The 20,537-nt window shown below is 32.4% G+C and overlaps 1 protein-coding gene across 3 annotated transcripts in view; it reads right to left on the bottom strand.

The window, feature by feature from the left end:
* raskol (Ras GTPase-activating protein raskol) overlaps positions 1-20,537 on the bottom strand; it is a 469,413-nt gene that overhangs the window by 278,664 nt on the left and 170,212 nt on the right. Inside the window, exon 3 of one of the 3 annotated variants that reach the window (XM_017910187.1) lies at positions 7,034-7,389. The exons of the other annotated variants lie outside the window; for them this stretch is intronic. Coding sequence (XP_017765676.1) covers positions 7,034-7,136 — 103 coding nt within the window. The 5' untranslated portion in view covers positions 7,137-7,389. The remainder of the gene's footprint in view (positions 1-7,033; positions 7,390-20,537) is intronic. 3 annotated transcript variants of the gene reach the window in all.

The raw sequence follows: 20,537 nt of genomic DNA, 5'->3' as shown, positions 1-20,537 counted from the left end.
TTCCCGACGCTTTTATGGCACCTCTCGCGGCACCATGAGATCGTCCAAGTGGCAAAACCGAGCAAGTATTTTCGGCGACCGGGACATTTAAAACACGTCTCTCGTTCGAGGATTTGTGGGCGTCAGACGTCCTGGTTCAACGGTGTCGTATATTCGCGTGAATTATTTCGACGACATAAATATCGCTGTCCTTTTGCTCCGTCTGGATGAAACTGTCGGTCAACTTGTTTTTATTCCGCCGTTTAAACGGAGGAGACGTTTCGTTTCGTTGGCATACGAGTCGCGTTGTCTTCCAAGGTGTCGGAAAATGCTATTTTCAAGAGACAACGTTTATCTTCATTCAGATCTCGCGTTGTTAGTAGTGAATGGAGAGGATATAGTTGGATATAGTTGTTGTGTTTCGAGTAACTCCTTTTGCATCTTTACAGGTGTTTCGACATCTATAGGAAGATAAATTATGGTGCTCTTATATTCTGTGTTGATCCAGTGGTTGATATCAATGGTATTTTTTAAGCAATATTTTCTTTAAAAGTTTGGATTACATATTTAATTATTTATTCAAATTTATTCCAATTTATTAAAATTTCTTTAATTCTCCCTAGTCTAAGAGATGGTGATAATGCTCATGATGTAAGATTGTCTGCTTTGAGAATTTATTTCGAATTAAAAGGAAAATACAGTGAATATAAGACAGTGAAGAAAATTTAGAAATATTTGTGAAGATAGTATTGGAATAAATAATTGTAAAATAGTAAATATTTCAAGCGTGTAAATTTTCTTAAGTCTATAAGATAGGGGTAGTTTTTATTTTATATTATAGGGGTATTTTGTAGATAATATTTTCTTTAAAAGTTTGGGTTGCATATTTAATTCTTTATTCACATTTATTCAAATTTATTAAAATTTCTTTAATTCTGTCTAGTCTAAGAGATGGTGATAGTGTTTACGATGTAAGATTGTCTGCTTTGAGAATTTATTTCGAATTAAAAGGAAAATACAGTGAATATAAGACAGTGAAGAAAATTTAGAAATATTTGTGAAGATAGTATTGGAATAAAAAATAATTGTAAAATAGTAAATATTTCAAGCGTGTAAATTTTCTTAAGTCTATAAGATAGGGGTAGTTTTTATTTTATATTATAGGGGTATTTTGTAGATAATATTTTCTTTAAAAGTTTGGGTTGCATATTTAATTCTTTCGAGTCTACAAGATGGTGAGGTAAGACTGTTTTCTTTGAGAATTCATTTCAAATTAAAAAAAAAAATTAAGTTAATATAAAGACAGTGAAGAATATCTAGAAATACTTATGAAAGTAGTATTGGAGTAGAAAATAGTTGCAAGATAGTAAATATTATAATTATAAAGTGTGTAAATTTTCTTAGGTCTATAAGTAAGTGGTAATTTTTACGATGTAAAATTCTTTCCCTTGAAAATTCGTATCCAATTAAAAGAAAAATATAGTTAATATAGGAACAGTGAAGAATATTTAAAAATACTTGGGAAAATAGTATTGAAATAGAAAATAATTGTAAAATAGTATGTTTCAAGTGCGTAAATATTTTCTAGATTTCTAAAATAGCGATAGTTTTTACAATGTAAAATTCTTTTCTTCGAGAATTTGTTTCGAATTAAAAAAGATGCAATTAATATCGAGACAATAAAGAAAATTTAAAGATACTTGTGAAAGTAGTATTAGAATAGAAAAGAATTATAAAATATTAAATATTTCAAGTGTGTAAATATTTTCTAGATTTCTAAAATAGTGATAGTTTTCACGATGTAAAATTCTTTCCCTTGAGAATTCGTTTCGAATTAAGAAAAATGCAATTAAAATGAAAATAGTGACAAATATTTAAAAATTTAAATCATTTATAAAAATCACAAATAAATATCATTTTGAACGATATTTTAAAAATATTATTTTTTAAGTACCTTGGTTTCTTGAAAAATTCTTTTATTTCCATACGGTAGTAGTTTCCATGTGTACCTACTAGTTCCATGTAGTAGTTTCAATTATTTTTCAATCTTTTTTGAAGTATATTTCTTCGGTGAAATTATTTTTGAGATTCCTGATTAATTTCCAACGATAAAAGGCAAGATGAGTATCGAGAAACCTGAATGCTGATTAACCTAATGGTTCTTACAGCATGTTTCAAACTCTCGGATCCTCGTCTTACGTCGTCAACGAGCAAAACGTAAGTTCATGCGTCATAAAAAGCAACTAGACCGTGAAACATTACGTTATTTATAAAGCTTCTTCATCTCACCACTGTTTAAGAATTTATGCCTCGTCGTCTGGACATTGGGTGCAACAGAAACAAAAACCAATCCATATTTCGATCAATCCAGACGCTGAATTTTTAATTCCTTCCTTTTCTCCGAGCAAAATTATTTATATTATACAAACTATGAAGAAAATTCATTTCATTATATAAGATTTTTCATTTTCTTATTATATAACATTATCGATCCAAGAAATGAAGAACACCAAATATATATATTATAATTAATATAATATTAAATATAATATTAATCCTTTGCACTCGACGATCTTTTGGTTAAAGAAGGGGAGAGTTCAAAGGAGTTCAAAGATTTTCTGCTAAAAAGCTGATGATATTTTTTTGAACAGTAAATAAGAAATCGTATAATAATTAATACGTAGAATTATTTGATTTCCATACCTCTCACATCGTTACATTATCTTAAATTTGATATATTAATTAATATCGATCTTCGAAATTTTATCAAATGGCGACTGAAGGGTGTCTCCAATTATGTTCAAAAATGAGTAATTTCGGAATACAATCTTTGAGAGACAATTTATCAGAATACTACGCTAATTTTCCAAATACAAATTTAATTTTCATCTTCATCCATATCAAAACACATAATTTCACATTCCAAAACTTTTCCAGGGAATTCGCATTGGTACTGTTCGTGAACAATCACATGAACTCTTCTTACACAACTTGAACCTGAACATGAACATGAACACTCTTCTTACATAACTTGAACCTGAACATGGAACACTTTTCTTACACAAACTTGAACCTGAATCTGAACATGAACATTCTTCTTATACAAACTTTAACCTGAACCTGAATCTGAACCTGAACACTCTTCTTAGACAAACTTGAACCTGAACATGAACACTCTTCTTAGACAAACTTGAACCTGAACATGAGCACTCTTCTTAGATAAACTTGAACCTCAACGTGAACACCCTTCTTACACAAACTTGAACTCGAACCTGAACATGAACACCTTTCTTACACAAACTTGAACCTGAATATGAACACTTGTCTTAGATAAATTTGAACCTGAACATGAACACTCTTTTCACAGAAATTTGAACCTCAATGTGAACACTCTTCTTACACAAACTTTAACCTCAATATGAACACTTTTCTTATACAAACTTGAACTTGAACCTGAACCTGAACACTCTTCTTACGGAAATTTGAACCTCAATATGAACACTCTTCTTACAGAAATTTAAACCTCAATATGAACTCTTTTCTCACAGAAACTTGAACCTCAATATGAACACTTTTCTTACACAAACTTGAACCTGAACCTGAACACCCTTCATCAAAATAGCGAAGAACGCAAGAATAGGTGCAAAAATCACGCGGGGAAACGCATTCGTGGTGACCGTATCGGTCGCGTCACGTTCTCAATTTTTCCCGCGAGAGGTTTTCTTTTATGGGAAAGTAGAAGTGCAGTTTTAACGAGCGTAGGCTCGCGACATTGCGCACGAGTCACCTACGTTCTCTGCAGATCTTGCGTGTCGTTATCCTACGCACCGCGCCATCATCCGATCAGCGAGGTGGAGAAGATGGCGGCAAAAAACCGTTGGAATAGTTGGAGAGAATCAACGAACCCCGATTTCAAAAAATAATTCCATTAAAATCGGATTCCATTGCAAAATACACACCATGGCTAGCAAGATCATGGTTACATACTGATTTTTATTAATGACGAAGAAAGGAACATAATTGTTAAAATTTTTGATAAAAATACTCCTCAAATTTGAACAATATTTACCTTGTTCAAATTTTCAAAGAACGGTTAAAATAAAATTTGAAATATAATATAATTAAAAAATATAATTTTTCAAATATAAATTTGAAAAATTAGTATCGTCAGAAACTTGTAACCACCATAGCCTCGCTGAGGGCCCCACCAAGTGTCGATTACTCTGACCACCATGACAGTAAACGTGTTAAAAATGAAAGAAATTGGAAAATGTGATACGATCTGATCTTCTGATGCTCGAATAGTTTCAAATGGTACGTTAGTGCTGAGACACGTTTAATTGCAATATTTTCTCTAAATACCAGCTCCTGATGCTCGTCAATGAGAAGATAAGAAACACGCTTTGCACTGCTCTGCTAACCTTCCCATTCACTTCTCTCCGTCTCGGTATAATCGTAGGCTAAGTTAGTACTGCCTGTCCGCGAGAAGAAGTCAGGCGAGTGTTTATATCCTCGCGTCGGTTATTTATTAGCTCTTTTACCGTCGTAGACGTTGGCCGCCATTTTCTGAACGAATGGCGGCCATTTCGTCACCGTCTTATAGCAATCAACGTCCACGATAAGGAAAAAGCTAATGGACTGTAACTGAAATGGACATATAAACCAGAATTCGTGCAAAATTTTGTCTCATTCTCACCAACTATTTTTCTATGGTGTCCCATCAACTATGGAAAATCGAAATTATACGGGAACCACAACCACTTAATAGACAATTTAAATTCCAATTCGTTCAATAAACCATTCAATAACACTACAAGAATAACAAGAAACTGAGAATGAACCAGAAGCCTGACACTTTTTGTTCACATTGGGCCCCATCTAAACTCCACGTCTCTTACCCGTAATATTTCAGTTCGACCCGATTTCCAATTTCGTAAGCGGAGGAATAACAACAAGCTTCGACATTTACGTTCCTCGAAACGATTATTCAAAATAAGGAAGAATTAACACCTTCCTGTACTTCAACGTGTCTGACTCGTGATAAAGATTTTGGTCCAAACAATCAGAAAATGGGCCCAAACGTAAACGTAAATCACGAGCCAGCCTCGTGGACAACAAATCGGGCCAAACGTAAACATGATTCTATTGCGACTGTTTATAAGCATCAATCTGTCTGTTCACTGCGTATTGACATTTATCATTTGGGCCCGAATTTCGTCGAACTAAATGGCAGGAGAAGGGGGTAATGACACGTTATTCTCTCTTCGTGTTGAGGAGTAGGAAAATATTCTTTGGACGAAGGAAGCAAAAGGATAGGATGATGCATTTTATCCAGAGCCTGTCACCGGACATGTCAGTAAATCTATATAGGAGACCCATACCTCAAACATAGAACATTGTATTGAAATTAGGAATTCCTATTTACAGGACGTGGAGGATTTGTAGGAACGCATCCCAGACGAGGAAAACGAAGGTTTCCTGTAAACATTTTCCACTCCTGTGGGACATCGAGGGTCCCGAGTCAATGGGGGCCTGGTTCATATCTCTACGACCAGGGCCCCATGACTCGCGGACGCGGGGACCACCTTGACACCTAAATAATTAGCGGAAAAGGAGTCAGTTCGTTTGCGTCTCTTCGACTACACTTTGGTGTCTTCCCCAAAAACTAATTCTCGCGTTTTCCGCATCAGGCCCCTGGCGCGCAATAAAGTGCTACCAAAGAAAAACGTAGTTCTATTTCCCTCAATCCCTCTCATCCACTTTCAGATTCATCGAGTCACTTACGGGAATCTCAATCTTCCTAGAATCCTTAAAATCTGGCTGTGATATTTTTCTAGCCATATTTGATCCATCCATTGATCATTTTAGAATTACCGTAGAACTAAGGTGATCAGTGAATAGACTAATCCAATGGATGTACTCTGCGTTGCACGAAAGAAGTCATCTGAGAAACTTGTAGGACCGAATCCCCACTAGCCCAACCATTCTAACATCATGACAGAAGTAGAGTAAAACGCTTCCCTTATTGGTAGAACTGATCCCTTCCTATTAGCCCGGTCATAGAACGCCATGTGACAAAGAAAGCGAACAAAGCAACGGGACAAAGCGAGACAGACGGAAAAAATAGATGCAAGAGCGTGGACTCATCCCAAAAGCATATTAACTTCAGATTCTTCCGATGAACACATGATTATTTGCAATTACTAATTACTAATTAGCATCTCGATTAACTTTTCATTGCATTATGCAGCAAACGTGATGTACTATATACATATTTTTTATATTTATGTTGTAACGTGTGATTTTTTTAAACGGTTATCTAGTACGATGCAATTGCATAATTAATTTATCATAAAAAATACATCTTAAATTTTAAATCAATTTTCATAAACGACGTTAATTATTATTACTTTTGTACTTCTTTACTTTATAAATCTTTGAGCTACTGTCATCTGATTCCTTATCCGACTCGCTGCTTTGTATTTTCAATTCTAGGTCTTCAGTTGCGTCTTCTATTATTCCATCTTTCGCCCAATATTCGTGTCCCAGTGTTTCTACGTGTTTACAAAATCTTCTCCAATCATTTGGTGTCGTTTCGTTTATTGCCTGGCGTAGTAGTGCTTGCAATTCATTGTAAGTTAACTCTGAGATAACGTTTCTTTCGCGGATATCTTACGCCTATGTTAACGTACCACGTTACCGAACTTGGAGATAGTAGTTTTGGGACTGTCATAGAAGAGTGGGTATTACTAACAAGAGTAAAGGCGGAGCAAGTGGAATACCCCTCTTGCTCCGCAACCGAACGAGATGACTTCTTTCCTGCAACGCAGAGTAGTACTGTTTGGATTGCTATGCTCAGTACTGTATCTTCAATTGTCAATATCTCTAGCGATAATAACTATAGTGTCATCACAATTAGTAATCCTGAACAAGGTCCAAAATGGCGCAGGAAAATGTCAACGTACACGAGGAGATGAGAAAAGTAAAAAGAACATGGCGACGTGAAGTGAACTCAGACCCTACACCCAGTTCGCGAGAGTGATCGTGAATCTACCTGATTCGAGGTCGTCGTGGTCAGCTCCACGAAGGCAGGAGTGAAAACTGCGCGACAATCGTCGACCACCGGGCGACGCGCCCTCCGTGGACACGTTGTGCATCTTCACGGCCGATCTCCCGCGCCCAGAACCACGAAGCTCCTTCGGCCGTTTCCGTCAGGTGGGGCCGAGATGGAGCGAGTGTCGCGGCATTTTTTCGCGGGCCCGCCGCGGCTGCGCTCGCGCCAACGAGTACCTGGTTAATTAACGACTAATTAACGGGTAACTACGCGCGAGCCTGCCTTGGCACAGGTGCGTGGGCGTGGGTGTAGGTCGTGGCCAACCTCGTCTCGCTTCTTTTCGCTCTAGTTCACACCTGCAAAGAAAATCAGATCTCGTCGAGCGACGCGGGGCGAGTGTGCGCGCGCATGGCTCGAGGTACGTTCTCCAAAATGGCGACACGGGCGCGGGAATCCGAATCGCGGTGGTTTTTGTTATTTATAGGCAATGTGGATATTGTTCCTTATTTTCAATAGTAAATGTTTCAAGCGTGTAAATTTTCTTAGGTTTACAAGATAGGAATAGTATTTATGGTGGAAAATTCTTTGTCTTGAGAATTCGTTTCGAATTAAAAAAGATGCAATTAATATCGAAACAATGAAAAATATTTAGAAATACTTGCGAAAGTAGTATTGGAATAGAAAATAATTATAAAACAGTACATTTTCTAAGGACTATAATATAGTGGTAGTTATTATGGTGGAAAATTCCTTGCCTTGAAAATTCGTTACGAATTAAAAAGGATGCATATTTCTAGGCAATGTGGATATTGTTTCTTCTTTTCATTTTCATCTTATTGCATTTTTCTGTTGTTTTGCTTGTGATCTGTGATTGCTTTTTACAAGATTCAAAGGTGATTTTTCTTTTTTCATTTGGGAGGTTAGGAGTTGAGATTTGAGGTTATGTGGTATGTAAAATGGTAGCAGGGAAGTTTAGATATTACAGTCTTATGATTAATTTCATTGAATATGTGTATTTTTCTTTCATATTCTATTTTTGACTCTACTTTTTTTACAAATTTTGTCTGTGACTCATAAATTTCTGTTTTTAATTTGGAAAGTTGAGAATTTAATATCTGAGATTACATAGTGTGTGTTAAAATGGTAGCATGCTATTTAGAATGTGGTTTTCCGTTTTTGTTATGCATTATATTTTCATTTTCTTTGGTATATTTGTACTGTACTATACTATACTGCAGTCTTACTATACTATAGTCTTTTAGTAATCCTAATGTGATATATACAATTCTCTATTTTTGTTGTATTTGTTTCTTTGTTTAATATTTTTGTATTTTCAGAGTACTTTGAATCGTTTTAAAAAAATAGTAAAAATCGTAGAGTATGATATCACTATATTCCGTATTATAGTAATAGATTATAAAAGAAATTTCATTCGAGTAGAAATTAGAAATTCAATTATCGTGACAATGTATGTAGGTTTTATAAGCGTGCTCTGCGAGCGTAAAATTTTGTTACGAAATCCTTAATTAGGCGTGAATAGTTGCGGTATAAATACCAGCAAAGATTCTGCATTATTATTAATTTCTAGTAAGTATATTAAGACATTACAGTGTCGATGTTACTTTGTTTTTTTTTTTTATACAGTACACATATCTCGTTTCGAGGCTACGCATGGAAGGTTAGGTTTAATTATAGACGTACAAAGACTTTGCTTTTTTATACCATCGGGTTCCCATGATGCGATACAAACGTGTATAAATATCCATTAAAAGTGTGTCTTTAATCGAACAATAGATATAAAAAAAAAATAAGCGCAAACAGATCATCATACTTGTATAAGAATTAACAAACAATAATTAAAAAAGGGAATCATTAATAATAAATTAAAATTATACTTGTTCAATAATTCACTTTTTATCTTATAACATTGTATAACTATATTATTGGCAAATGTAATTTAATTAAATTTAATTAAATAAATTTTATTAAACACAGAAAATTTTCATATTAGATTTATTAATAAATTTAATATAGTAATAATGCTAATGTATATATTAAATATTATATCAGTAATTATTCATGTCTTAGATTATTATAATAATTAGTTATTCAATTACCTAAGCTTCCTAAAAAAATATGACCTATAATAGTATCACGCATTAAGTATAATAATTTAGTAAATTATACAACGTTATCACACAAATCTGACATGAAAAATTCTAGTGCCAAAAAATTAATTGTTCAATTCTCTTTTCCCTATTCCAATCCACAATTTTGTGCATATATACATATATACATAATATATAAAATAAATAAAAATATATATACATAAAATATTGTGTATATATTCTATCTTATAACATTTTATAACTATATTATTGGCAAATGTAATTAAATTTCATTAAATAAATTTTATTAAACACAGAAAATTTTCATATTATTACTATAATTGAATTTAATATTACTATATTGTTACTATAATTTAATTTAATATTACCATATTCAATTTATTAATAAATTTAAAATAGTAACATTGCTAATGTTTAAATTAAATATTATATCAGTAATTATTCACGTCTCAAATTATTGTAGTAATTATTAAATTACCTAGCTTCAAAAGTATGATCTACAATAGTATCTCACATTTAATACAATAATTTAATAAATTATTCAACATTGTTATATAAATCTGATACATATAAAAAATTCAAATACCAAAAAATTAATTCCTCAATTCTCTTTTCTCTATTCCAATCTAGAATTACACTCAGGTGTACATATATACATAAAATATTGTGTATATATTTTATCTTACAACATTGCGTAATTATATTATTGGCAAATGTAATTAAATTTAATAAAATAATTTTTACTAAATACAGAAAATTTTCATATTAAATTTATTAATAAATTTAATATAGTAATATTAAATTAGTAATAGTAACATAGTAATATTAAATATATTAATAAATTTAAAATAGTAACATTGCTAATGTTTATATTAAATATTATATCAGTAATTATTCATGTCTCAAATTATTGTGATAATTATTAAATTACCTAGCTTCAAAAGTATGATCTACAATAGTATCTCACATTTAGTACAATAATTTAATAAATTATTCAACATTGTTATACAAATCTGATATATAAAAAAATTCAAGTACCAAAAAATTAATTGCTCAATTCTCTCTTCTCTATTCCAATCTAAAATTACATTCAAGTATACATATATACATAAAATATAGTGTACATATATACCTAAAACCTAGTGTACACATATACATAAAATATTGTACACATATATACATAAAATATTATGCAAACATATACATAAAATATAGTGTACATATCTACCTAAAACATAGTGTACATATGTACACAAAATTGCATTCAAATGTACATATACACGAATCACATTAAATACACAGTAAAACGAACCTTGCTTCCAATAAATCTCTCATTTCAAAACCCTTTCCACGAAACACGATCATCTCTCACGTCTATAATCCCCCAAATTCGAATCCAAAAACCTAAAAACCTATTTATCCAATCAAATCGTCTTCTCGAATAATCAAAATCAAAAACCAGATATTAAAATCCAAAAACTAATAAAATAAGGAATCCACAGATTCCACGGAAAGTTAGAAAATAATTCGACAGAGAAGGACAGAAAAACGAGGAAATTGAAAATCGGTGAGAGAGAGAGAGAGAGATGAGATAGAACATCGACGTCCCGTGAAAACCCCGATCTGACCGTGTCCAAACGATCGAGCAAACAAACATGGCAATTACATGAACGGTCGGTGGAATTAGAGCGAGCCATTAATAAACGATCCATCACTCAGCGTTACGTAACCCTTTCATCGCGGACGTGCCGTCTCTTTCCGTCGTTCATTGTTCGTTCCACCCGCGATTCGGAGCATTAATCAACGTTGAAAAACGCCTCTACATTTTCATTAGAGATTATTACCGACGGCTCGTAGGATCGTGTGTTCGCCGGACGGAAAGTGGCAACCCCCGATGGAACGTTTCCTCCGCGAGGACGTATATGGCGGCGCTGGCCACCGAAGGTGAATCAGGAGGACGAGACGAGATCCAGAGGAAATAAATCTTCGAGACTCGTTGGTTAGGATTTGCTGCATATCGCGTGGAAACGGATTGCACAACGAGTCTCGAAGGCGGCTCGCGGGATCGTGACGGATGAAGGAAGGGGTGAATGCGGTGTGATGCTTCGAATCTTGTTATTTATTCAAGTATCTTATCCTTTTCCTACGGATTATGGCTTGGAAAGATTTTTCTTCATTTCAGAAAATTCAAGCGTGTTTTTTTGGTTTTATTAGCGATTTTATTTGCAAGTATAGTTTGGAGTGTGATGATTCGAATTTTGAAATTTATTTAAATATTTATTCCCTTTTTCAAGGATAATGGCTTGGAAAGATTTTTCTTCATTTCAGAAAATTTAAGCGTGTTTTTTGGTTTTATTGACGATTTTATTTGCAAGTATAGTTTGGAGTGTGATGATTCGAATTTTGAAATTTATTTAAATATTTATTCCCTTTTTCAAGGATTATGGCTTGGGAAGATTTTTCTTTATTTCAGAAAATTTAAGCGTGTTTTTTTGGTTTTATTGACGATTTTATTTGCAAGTATAGTTTGGAGTGTGATGATTCGAATGTTGATATTCATTTAAATATTTATTCCTTTTTTATTTTTTAAATGCAGAAAATTTTTGTGTGTTTTTTGGTAGTATTCAATTGGTTTTATTAATGATTTTATATGATTTGAAATATGATGCTTCGAATCTTGTTATTTATTTAAGTATCTTATCCTTTTCCTACGGATTATGGCTTGGGAATTTTTTTCTTAATATAAATAATTTTTATGTGTTTTTGGAAGTGTTCATTTGGATTTATTAGTGATTTTATTAGCAAATATGGTTTGGAATATGATGCTTCGAATTTTGTTATTTATTTGAATATTTATTTCCTTTTTTCAGGGATTATGGTTTGAGAATTTTCTTTTTCTTAATTCAGGAAATTTAAATGTGTTTTTTGGAAGTATTTATTTTGATTTATTAATGATTTTATTAGCAAATATGGTTTGAAATATGATGCTTCGAATTTTGTTATTCATTCAAGTATCTTTTTCTTCTTTTCAAGAATTATGGCATAAGAATTTTTTATTTCTTAAATGCAAAAAAGCTTTGAACATTTTTTACAGGTATGTATTTCGTTTTATTAGTAATTTTATTAGCAAATATGGTTTATAATGTGATGCTTCGAATCTTGATATTTATTTAAGTATTTATTCCTTTGTTCCAGAGATTATGGCTTGAGAATTTTTTATTTTTTAAATGCACAAAATTTGTGTATCTTTTTTGGATATATTCATTTAGATTTATTAGTGATTTTATTAGCAAATATGATTTGGAATGTGATACTTCGAATCTTGCTATTTATTTAAGTATTTATTCCTTTTTTCAAGGATTATGACTTGAGAATTTTCTTTTTCTTTAATTCAGAAAATTTCTGTTTGTCTTTGGTGGTATTTATTCGATTTTATTATTGACTATATTATTTTATTAGCAAATATGACTCGGAGTTTTGTGCAGTATAAAAGGATAAGGTGTCACTCTTTCAGATACCTATTTGGTAGTATTTTCTATTTTATTGGTGCTATTATTATTTCAGCCGACACGAGTTGGAAAAGTTCAAGAATGCGCAAAGTTGATGCGTATTTTTTCGCCTTATTTTTGACTTTATTATTTTAGCGAATATGGGTTAGTTTCACCCCGCATGGAAAACCGGAGTGTATTTTTTGGTAGTTTACGTAGCTTTATTTTTGACTTTATTATCTCAGTGAATATAGGTTAGAAATTTTGTATGGTGTATTTCACGTGGCTTTATTTTCTGACTTCCAGCATGTTTCATTATTGCCGATATTCGAGGTTATTTTTCATCCAATAATAGCTTGATTTGTTTTAAAAGATTGTTCAATTCTGCAGAAAATATAGGTAAGAAAATATCGTATAATAATTTCCCTATATTTCATTCAAAATGATAATCTTTTTGAAAATGGAATCTTCAAAAAATCACATGAAAATTTTATTAATAATTCTAGCCTCCTGTTTAATATATTACAAAATTTTATTTAACTAAATTTCATATTTTTACTTTTTTGAACCTTGAATATTTACATAAATAGTAACGCAAAATGACAAAATATCAATTTTTAACTCGCTATTTTTGAATATTAATTTCCTGAAATAAATAAAATTTCAGCAACTATTGCTGTCAACTATTAAACCAAATTTTTATTTTTATTTATAGCAGCTGATACATTCAAACATTTTCGAATAAATGGTTCCATTAAATGGACACGTTATGTACATAATGAAACAAAATTTCTGAGGTAACAAATGCTGTATCAAGAACTCGTTTCCGAAGGCTATGTTACATAATTTTCGACACGTCACAAGGCAGAACGCGTGCATTTGCATTTCATGGAGTGGAGTATCAATATTGTCAGAGTGTTCCTATCTTTATGTCTTTCACTGCTAGCAGACTGAGAATACTATTAGTCGTGATGCTTAACAGATCACTGGAACTAAACGGAAATAGCTCAAGTTATTGCTGTTCTGAATAGATAAAACGTCTATAGTGCCCTAATTTTCACGAAACCTGTAGCAACCTCTTCAGTCTATTTAAAATGGTATAGCAAATACATATATATATGCAAGACACATGATATGTGAATAAAATAATGTGAATAAAATCTTTAAAAAATTTATTGGAAACAAATTCTTATACAATATTGTTTACTATAATATTTCCATTGTAGTAAAATAGTATAGTATTTTTTATTAATTATTCTTCATACTTTATTCATAATAATTAATTATTCCTTTCATATTTTAGGTTAATTTGACTTATGCAACTATGAGGAGCAATTGCAAATAGCAATCGCAAATATCAACTTATTTATCCTATTTTGACACAAAGTACGAATTCTTTATTTAATTTGCTTTAATTTAATTTGATGAATTAAATAAATTGAAATAAAGATGGCAGAGTTGTGAATATTTATTACATTTCTAAATTTCAGAAACGAATTTTGTTATAAGAATAATTTGCCAATCCTGATCGAAATTAAAATTAGCTTACTATAAGCTAAAAATAAATAAAAATAAATTTAAAACCAAAATTAAATTAAAATAAAATATTCAAAAGAAAGAAATGGAATTTAAAATAATATAATATTTAATTTACTTAGCCTATTTCAGTTTATTTTATAATATATTCATATACCATAAATATTCCATATTAAAATATTCTAGTCATTTCAATGTTATTAATACTAATAACGTTATTCGATATTATTTATTACAAATTCGATTCACTTCAATTATATACTCGCTTCATTCCATAAATCAAATTAAAACACAATCTTCTCCTAACCAATAAAAATTCAACCAAAAAATAATCCTTCACGCTGAATTCACCTCTACAATTACTATACTCGCATCCACCATCTTAATCCCCACCCAATTAACCCCACGCAATACAATTAAATTCTGAAACATTGTACAATACATCAAAAAGGTATTTAATTTTTGGTAACCAATATAAGTACGTTTATTTACAGAAAAATTTTAGGAATTTTTCAAATTTTCTTAAAAATCTTCTATCATGCGGTAAATTGAAATTATAATCGCGAGACTCGACAGGAAGAACTAGTGACACATCAGTATAATACAAAGGTAATAACTGTAAATCCTACATTCAAAAATTTTACCATTTCACTTTAACACGAGATTTACTAACGTCCTTTGTATACCTATTTCTATGGACACCCGTTAAATTGACCAGCAAAATAAAATTGACAACCACTGACAATCATTGGCGATCATTAAAAAAAAATTAATTTAATTTAAAAACAATTACAATATTAACCCTTTGCACTCGACGATTTTTTGGTTAAAGAAGGGTACACGAGTTGAAAAATTTTCTACTGTAAAGCTGATGATATTTTTTGAGCTCTGATTTAAGAAATCAGATAATAATTAACACGTAGAATTATTTAATTTCGATACCTCGCACACTGTTACATTATTCAAAATTTCATATATTAATTAATATCGAGCTTCGAAATTTTATCAAATGGCGACTGAAGGTCCCCTCCAATTATGTTAAAAAATGAATAATTTCGGAATACAATCTGTGAGGGACAATTTATCAGAATTCTACGCTAATATTCCAAATACAAATTTAATTTTCATCTTCATCCATATCAAAAAAGACAATTTCGCATTCCAAAACTTTTCCAGGGAATTCGCACTGGGCGCCTCTGACTGTGTGCCAAAGACTTAAGAGATCTAACAAAAATTAATTAAATCTGCCCCACCCATCCATCAAATTGACACGTCACCTCATCAACTAACAGGTCCTAAACCTGGTGTCAAAAAATAAAATCAAATCACATTTAAAAAAAAAAAAGAAAAAGAAAAATAAAATTAAAAACACAGGAGGGTGATGTCATATAAGATCTAATAACATTCGTGAAAAGAGGAACCATTTTTATACTACTCTCGCAATTATTATACCACGCATGCGTCAATCAGTGAAGTGCACTTTTTTTTTCAAAAAAAAAAGAAAAATAAAATTAAAAACACAGAAAGATGATGTCATATAAGATTTAATGACATTCGTGAAAAGAGGAATCGTTTTTATACTACTCTCGCAATTATTATACCTCGCAAGCGTCAATAGGTGAGGTGCGCATGCGCGCGCGCGCGATTTGCAAAACGTGTAATTTATGCAGAGTCGGCGAGCGTGTGGGCTCTTCGCTTATGCTCGCGTTGCTGCTCGTAGGTGTGCGTGGGCGTGGTGTAATTTTTAAATAGGCCGCCAGGCTAGCTCGTAATTAAAGGTCGAAAGGGAGAAAGATAAGTTGCGATTTCAGCTCTCGAGGCTGAGATCCGATCGATTCATCCGCGCTGCAATAATATTTTCGGAGCAAATGGAAGCTCCAATGGAGCGTCTCGGTGTTTTCTTTGAATTTGCGGCTAATTTCGCGGAACCCGTGGTAATTAAGGGGATGGAAGACTCGAAGTGGGGGAACTGTTGGGAAAGATGGAGGTCTCGGTTGTTTCTGCTGGGGAACTTGTAGATTGGCTAATTATCTTCTGGTTTGCAGGTAGTTTTCGAAAACTCAGATTTCCATTCGAACGAGGAATTAAAATTAATTAAAATCACTGAAATTGGAGAACACGAGAGGGTCGAGGTAAAATATTTTTATTCGTTAATTTATAGTTTGTTTTTTGTGTATTATCGTGTTATGCGTCATTCGCTATATTCTTGTAATAAACGATGTTAATTTTTGAGTATAATAATTTTTGAGGATAATAATTTCTGAGTATAACAATTTTTGAGGATAATAATTTTTGAGGGTAATAATTTTTGTGGGTTATAATTTTTGAGTATAATAATTTTTGAAGGTAATAATTTTTGAGTATAATAATTTTTGAGGATAATAATTTCTGAGTATAACAATTTTTGAGGATAATAATTTTTGAGTATAATAATTTTTGAGAATAGTTTTTGAGAATAATTTTTGTGGGTTATAATTTTTGAGTATAATAATTTTTGAGTATAATAATTTTTGAGTACAATAATTTTTTATCATAAGTACACATTGTAACATCATAGTAGGGAATGATTATCATTGTATATCATAATCGATTTTATACTGAATTAAAAAGGGAAAAGGTGGCAATAATATTTTCAGCAAGAATATAATTTTGTGGAAAAATTTGGAAATAGTAAGAAACAAATGTTAATGATCATTAATGTTAAATGACACTTCTAGTATGTTATAGTGAACTATATAATAAATTAAGAAGAAAAAGGAATTGCAATATTTATCTATTAATGGATAAACTTCTTATATTTCCATTTATTTTTCATTATACCAATTTTCAAAAAATTTATTTCAAACAGTTTTCCTGTATTTATAATAATTTTTCGAATTTTAAGATCTCCTTCAGCACTCTATCTATAGCAAATTCGTCCAAATCTTATAATCGATATGCCATTTGTAATTTCTTCCTGTATTCTAATTCTAATTCTAATTTATTTTTATTACTTAATTATATTTGTTAATTACTAGATCAATTGAAAAAGAATTTCGTATATTTATAATAATTTTACGAATTTTGAAATTCCCTTCAGCACTGCTTATAGTAAATTTGTATAAATCTCAGAATCAAGATACCATCTGTAACTTCTTCTTGTATTTTAATTCTAATTTTAATTTATTTTTAATGCTTAATTATATTTATTAATTACTCCATCAATTGAAACAAATTTTCGTATATTTATAATAATTTTATGAATTTTGTAATTCCCTTTAGCATTGCCTATAGTAAATTTGTATAAATCTCAATTTCGAGATGCCATTTAGAATTTTTTCCTGTACATCAATTTATTTTTCACTATACCAAATTTAAAAAAGACTATATAATATAATTTTCGTTTATTTATAATAATTTTACGAATTTTAAAAAACCTTTAGCCCTATCTATAGTAAAATCGTGCAAATATCATATCGAGACGCCATCTGTAATATCTTATCCAAGATAGTTCATCGCTATACCAATAAATCTTCCAAATTTTTTCCAAGAAAATTTTAATGACTTTCGAAATGCAGACAGGCGGGTCGTGTCTCGTGTAATTCGAATTGGAAGCGCGGGAAATCTTGATCTCGAGTGATTCCAATATCACGCAGCGGAAACGTTATTCCCTGGAACCACCTGTTGCTCGTAAACTTCGGTTTCCATGAAGCGACGCGCGTCGCGGCGCAGCGGGAAGGCGCGAGAAACACGAATCCTGCTCGCTGGCGTCGGTGCTCGTTAATTTCGCCCGACTAATTAACGATCCGAATAATTTACGATAAACGAAATATTAATTAGGATCGAGATCGCAGTGATCCGTTTCTGGGGAAAAGAAATGTGATCCAAGATGGCGCTTTTAAGAAAGAATTATTTATTAATTAGCAATAAAGCATGTTTATATATAAAACTGTATTTGTATCTTATACATAATCCTATAATATTATTTAATAAATACAAAAGGAATTTTACTATATTCGTGTCATTTTTAATCCTCGACTAATAACTATAATACCTTCCCTTACATAATTAATACCTTTTTATCAACTATGATAAATTTTTTCACATAATTAATACCTTTTTATTAACTAATAAAAATTTATTAAATAATTGATTTTCTAAATAGCAGCCTAATAATAATTCAATATTATAGTACTTAATACCCGAATAAGTGCCTAGAATTTAGATATCCTTAACTAAAACTCACCTTACATAACCTACAAAAGCGTACCTCAATGAACACCGTTTCTCTAATCCAAAGAAATTCTAATACTCAACCGATCTACCAAAAAATTACTAGATTTATATAACTATACAAGAATTCCTGCTTCGACGATACCAATATTATATCATCCACCATAAAACCAAGATTAACCACTCTATAGTATCCCATTGACAACGTCCAATAAATTTCGATGACCTCCCATTGCTTAATTCTGGAGAATATACAAATACTTCTAGGAAGAATTTATCCCTAGTTGATTTATTTCCCTATATTCGTCTTTCGTCATAAGTCCCTAGAACCTCAATATCCTTAGCTAAAGCTTATATCACATAACCTACAAATATCGTACCTCGATGACTATCTTTTTCCTAATTCAAAGAAATTCAAGTAGCCAACCGATCTTCCAAAAATTACTAGATTCAAATAACAATGCAAGAATTCCTACTTCGACGATATCCATTATATCATCCACCATAAAACGAAGATTAACCACTCTATGGTACCCCAATGACAACATCTAATAAATTTCGATGACCTCCCATTGCCTAACTCTGAGAATATACAAATACTTCTAGGAAGAATTTCTCCCTAGCTTATTTATTTCCCTATATTCCTCTCTCGTCATAAGTCTCTAGAACCTAGATATTCCTAGCTAAAGCTTACATCACATAACCTACAAAAATCCTACCTCTATGATTATCCTTTCCCTAATTCAAAGAAATTCAAACAGCCAACCGATCTACCAAAATCAACAAAAATTACTAGATTCAAATAACGATGCAAGAACTCGTGCTTCAACGATACCCACATTATATCATCCACCATAAAACTATAGTACCCCACTGACAACGCGCAATAAATTTCACGGACCTCCCATTGCCTAATTCTCGCGAATAAACGAATACTTCTAGGAAGAATTTCTCCCTAGGTTATTTCCTTCCCTATATTCGTCTCTCACCCAACAGCGCACCAGACCACGCAGCCTCAACACTCCGCAAGCACTCCCACACGCCGAACTGGAAGACAAACTTGGACGCCCAACACCGCAGCATCCTTCTACCCAACCACTTCACCCTATCGAACACATTATGCAAATTTCCATGGCAAAGCAGGCAATAACATCACCGGAACGGCTACACACCCCCGAGACAGCACCCACGACCCACTCTCGGCCATCGGATTCGATGCTCCGCGTCATTAACCCCTCGTAAATCTTGCCAGCCGGAGGAACTGTTATTATATTTACCCGGCGAGCTTTTCGCGTTTCCTCGACGATCGGAAACTGGTTCGTTAATCATTCGCTGGGGAAACAAGAGCGCGGATCGTTAAGGCCGCTCATCGGAACAGGGCAATTACATTGAGCTGACGTTCAACAGCAAGATTTACGATATCGGGCCGGTATATAGGATATTAATGACGCTACATGAACCTGCACGATTCGTTCCATTCAATGTCGTCGCGTGCATCCAAAATGGAGGATCTATTAGCGAAGGGGAGCTGTTTCACGGCAGTTGTTGATGCTGGGTGCATTGTTCGACTTTCTTGCTTTGGCTTCGGATGCAAATGACGATTGTTATTCACGGGGAATGCAATTTTTCTAATTTTTGTGCAAGATCCAGGGTGAGAAGATTGTCTGGAGTATAGTTGCAGTAGGGATTAGGGTCATCCAAAATGAAGGGTCTATTAGCGAGGATAAGTCTGGTGATGCTGTGTGCATTGATCAGCTTTCTTGCTTTGGATTGGAATGCAAATGACGATTGTTGTTCATGGAAAAATGGGGTTTCTTTAATTTTGGTGAAAGATGCAGGGTGAGAAGGCTGTCTGGAGTATAGTTGTAGTTGGGATTAGGGTTAATTAAAATGAAGGGTCTATTAGCGAGGATAAGGCTGGTGATGCTGAATGAGTTGGTCGACTTCTCAGCTTTGGATTGGAAGGTGAATGACGATTGCTGTTTGTGGAAAAATGGAGTTTCTCTAGTTCAGGTGGAAGATCCAAAATAACTGGGTTATCCATCTAGAGTATAGTTATTCATGGTCTATGAATTGATTTTCATATGGTAGAGATTGGAATTATCCAAAATAGAGGACATTTGTTATTATAAATTATTA

This window comes from Eufriesea mexicana, unplaced genomic scaffold, assembly GCF_001483705.2.
Source record: "Eufriesea mexicana isolate 0111107269 unplaced genomic scaffold, ASM148370v2 scaffold70, whole genome shotgun sequence".
Lineage (NCBI taxonomy): Eukaryota > Metazoa > Arthropoda > Insecta > Hymenoptera > Apidae > Eufriesea > Eufriesea mexicana.
The sequence above is the reverse complement of the archived record's forward strand: the minus strand, read 5'-3'. Positions and strand labels throughout refer to the sequence as shown.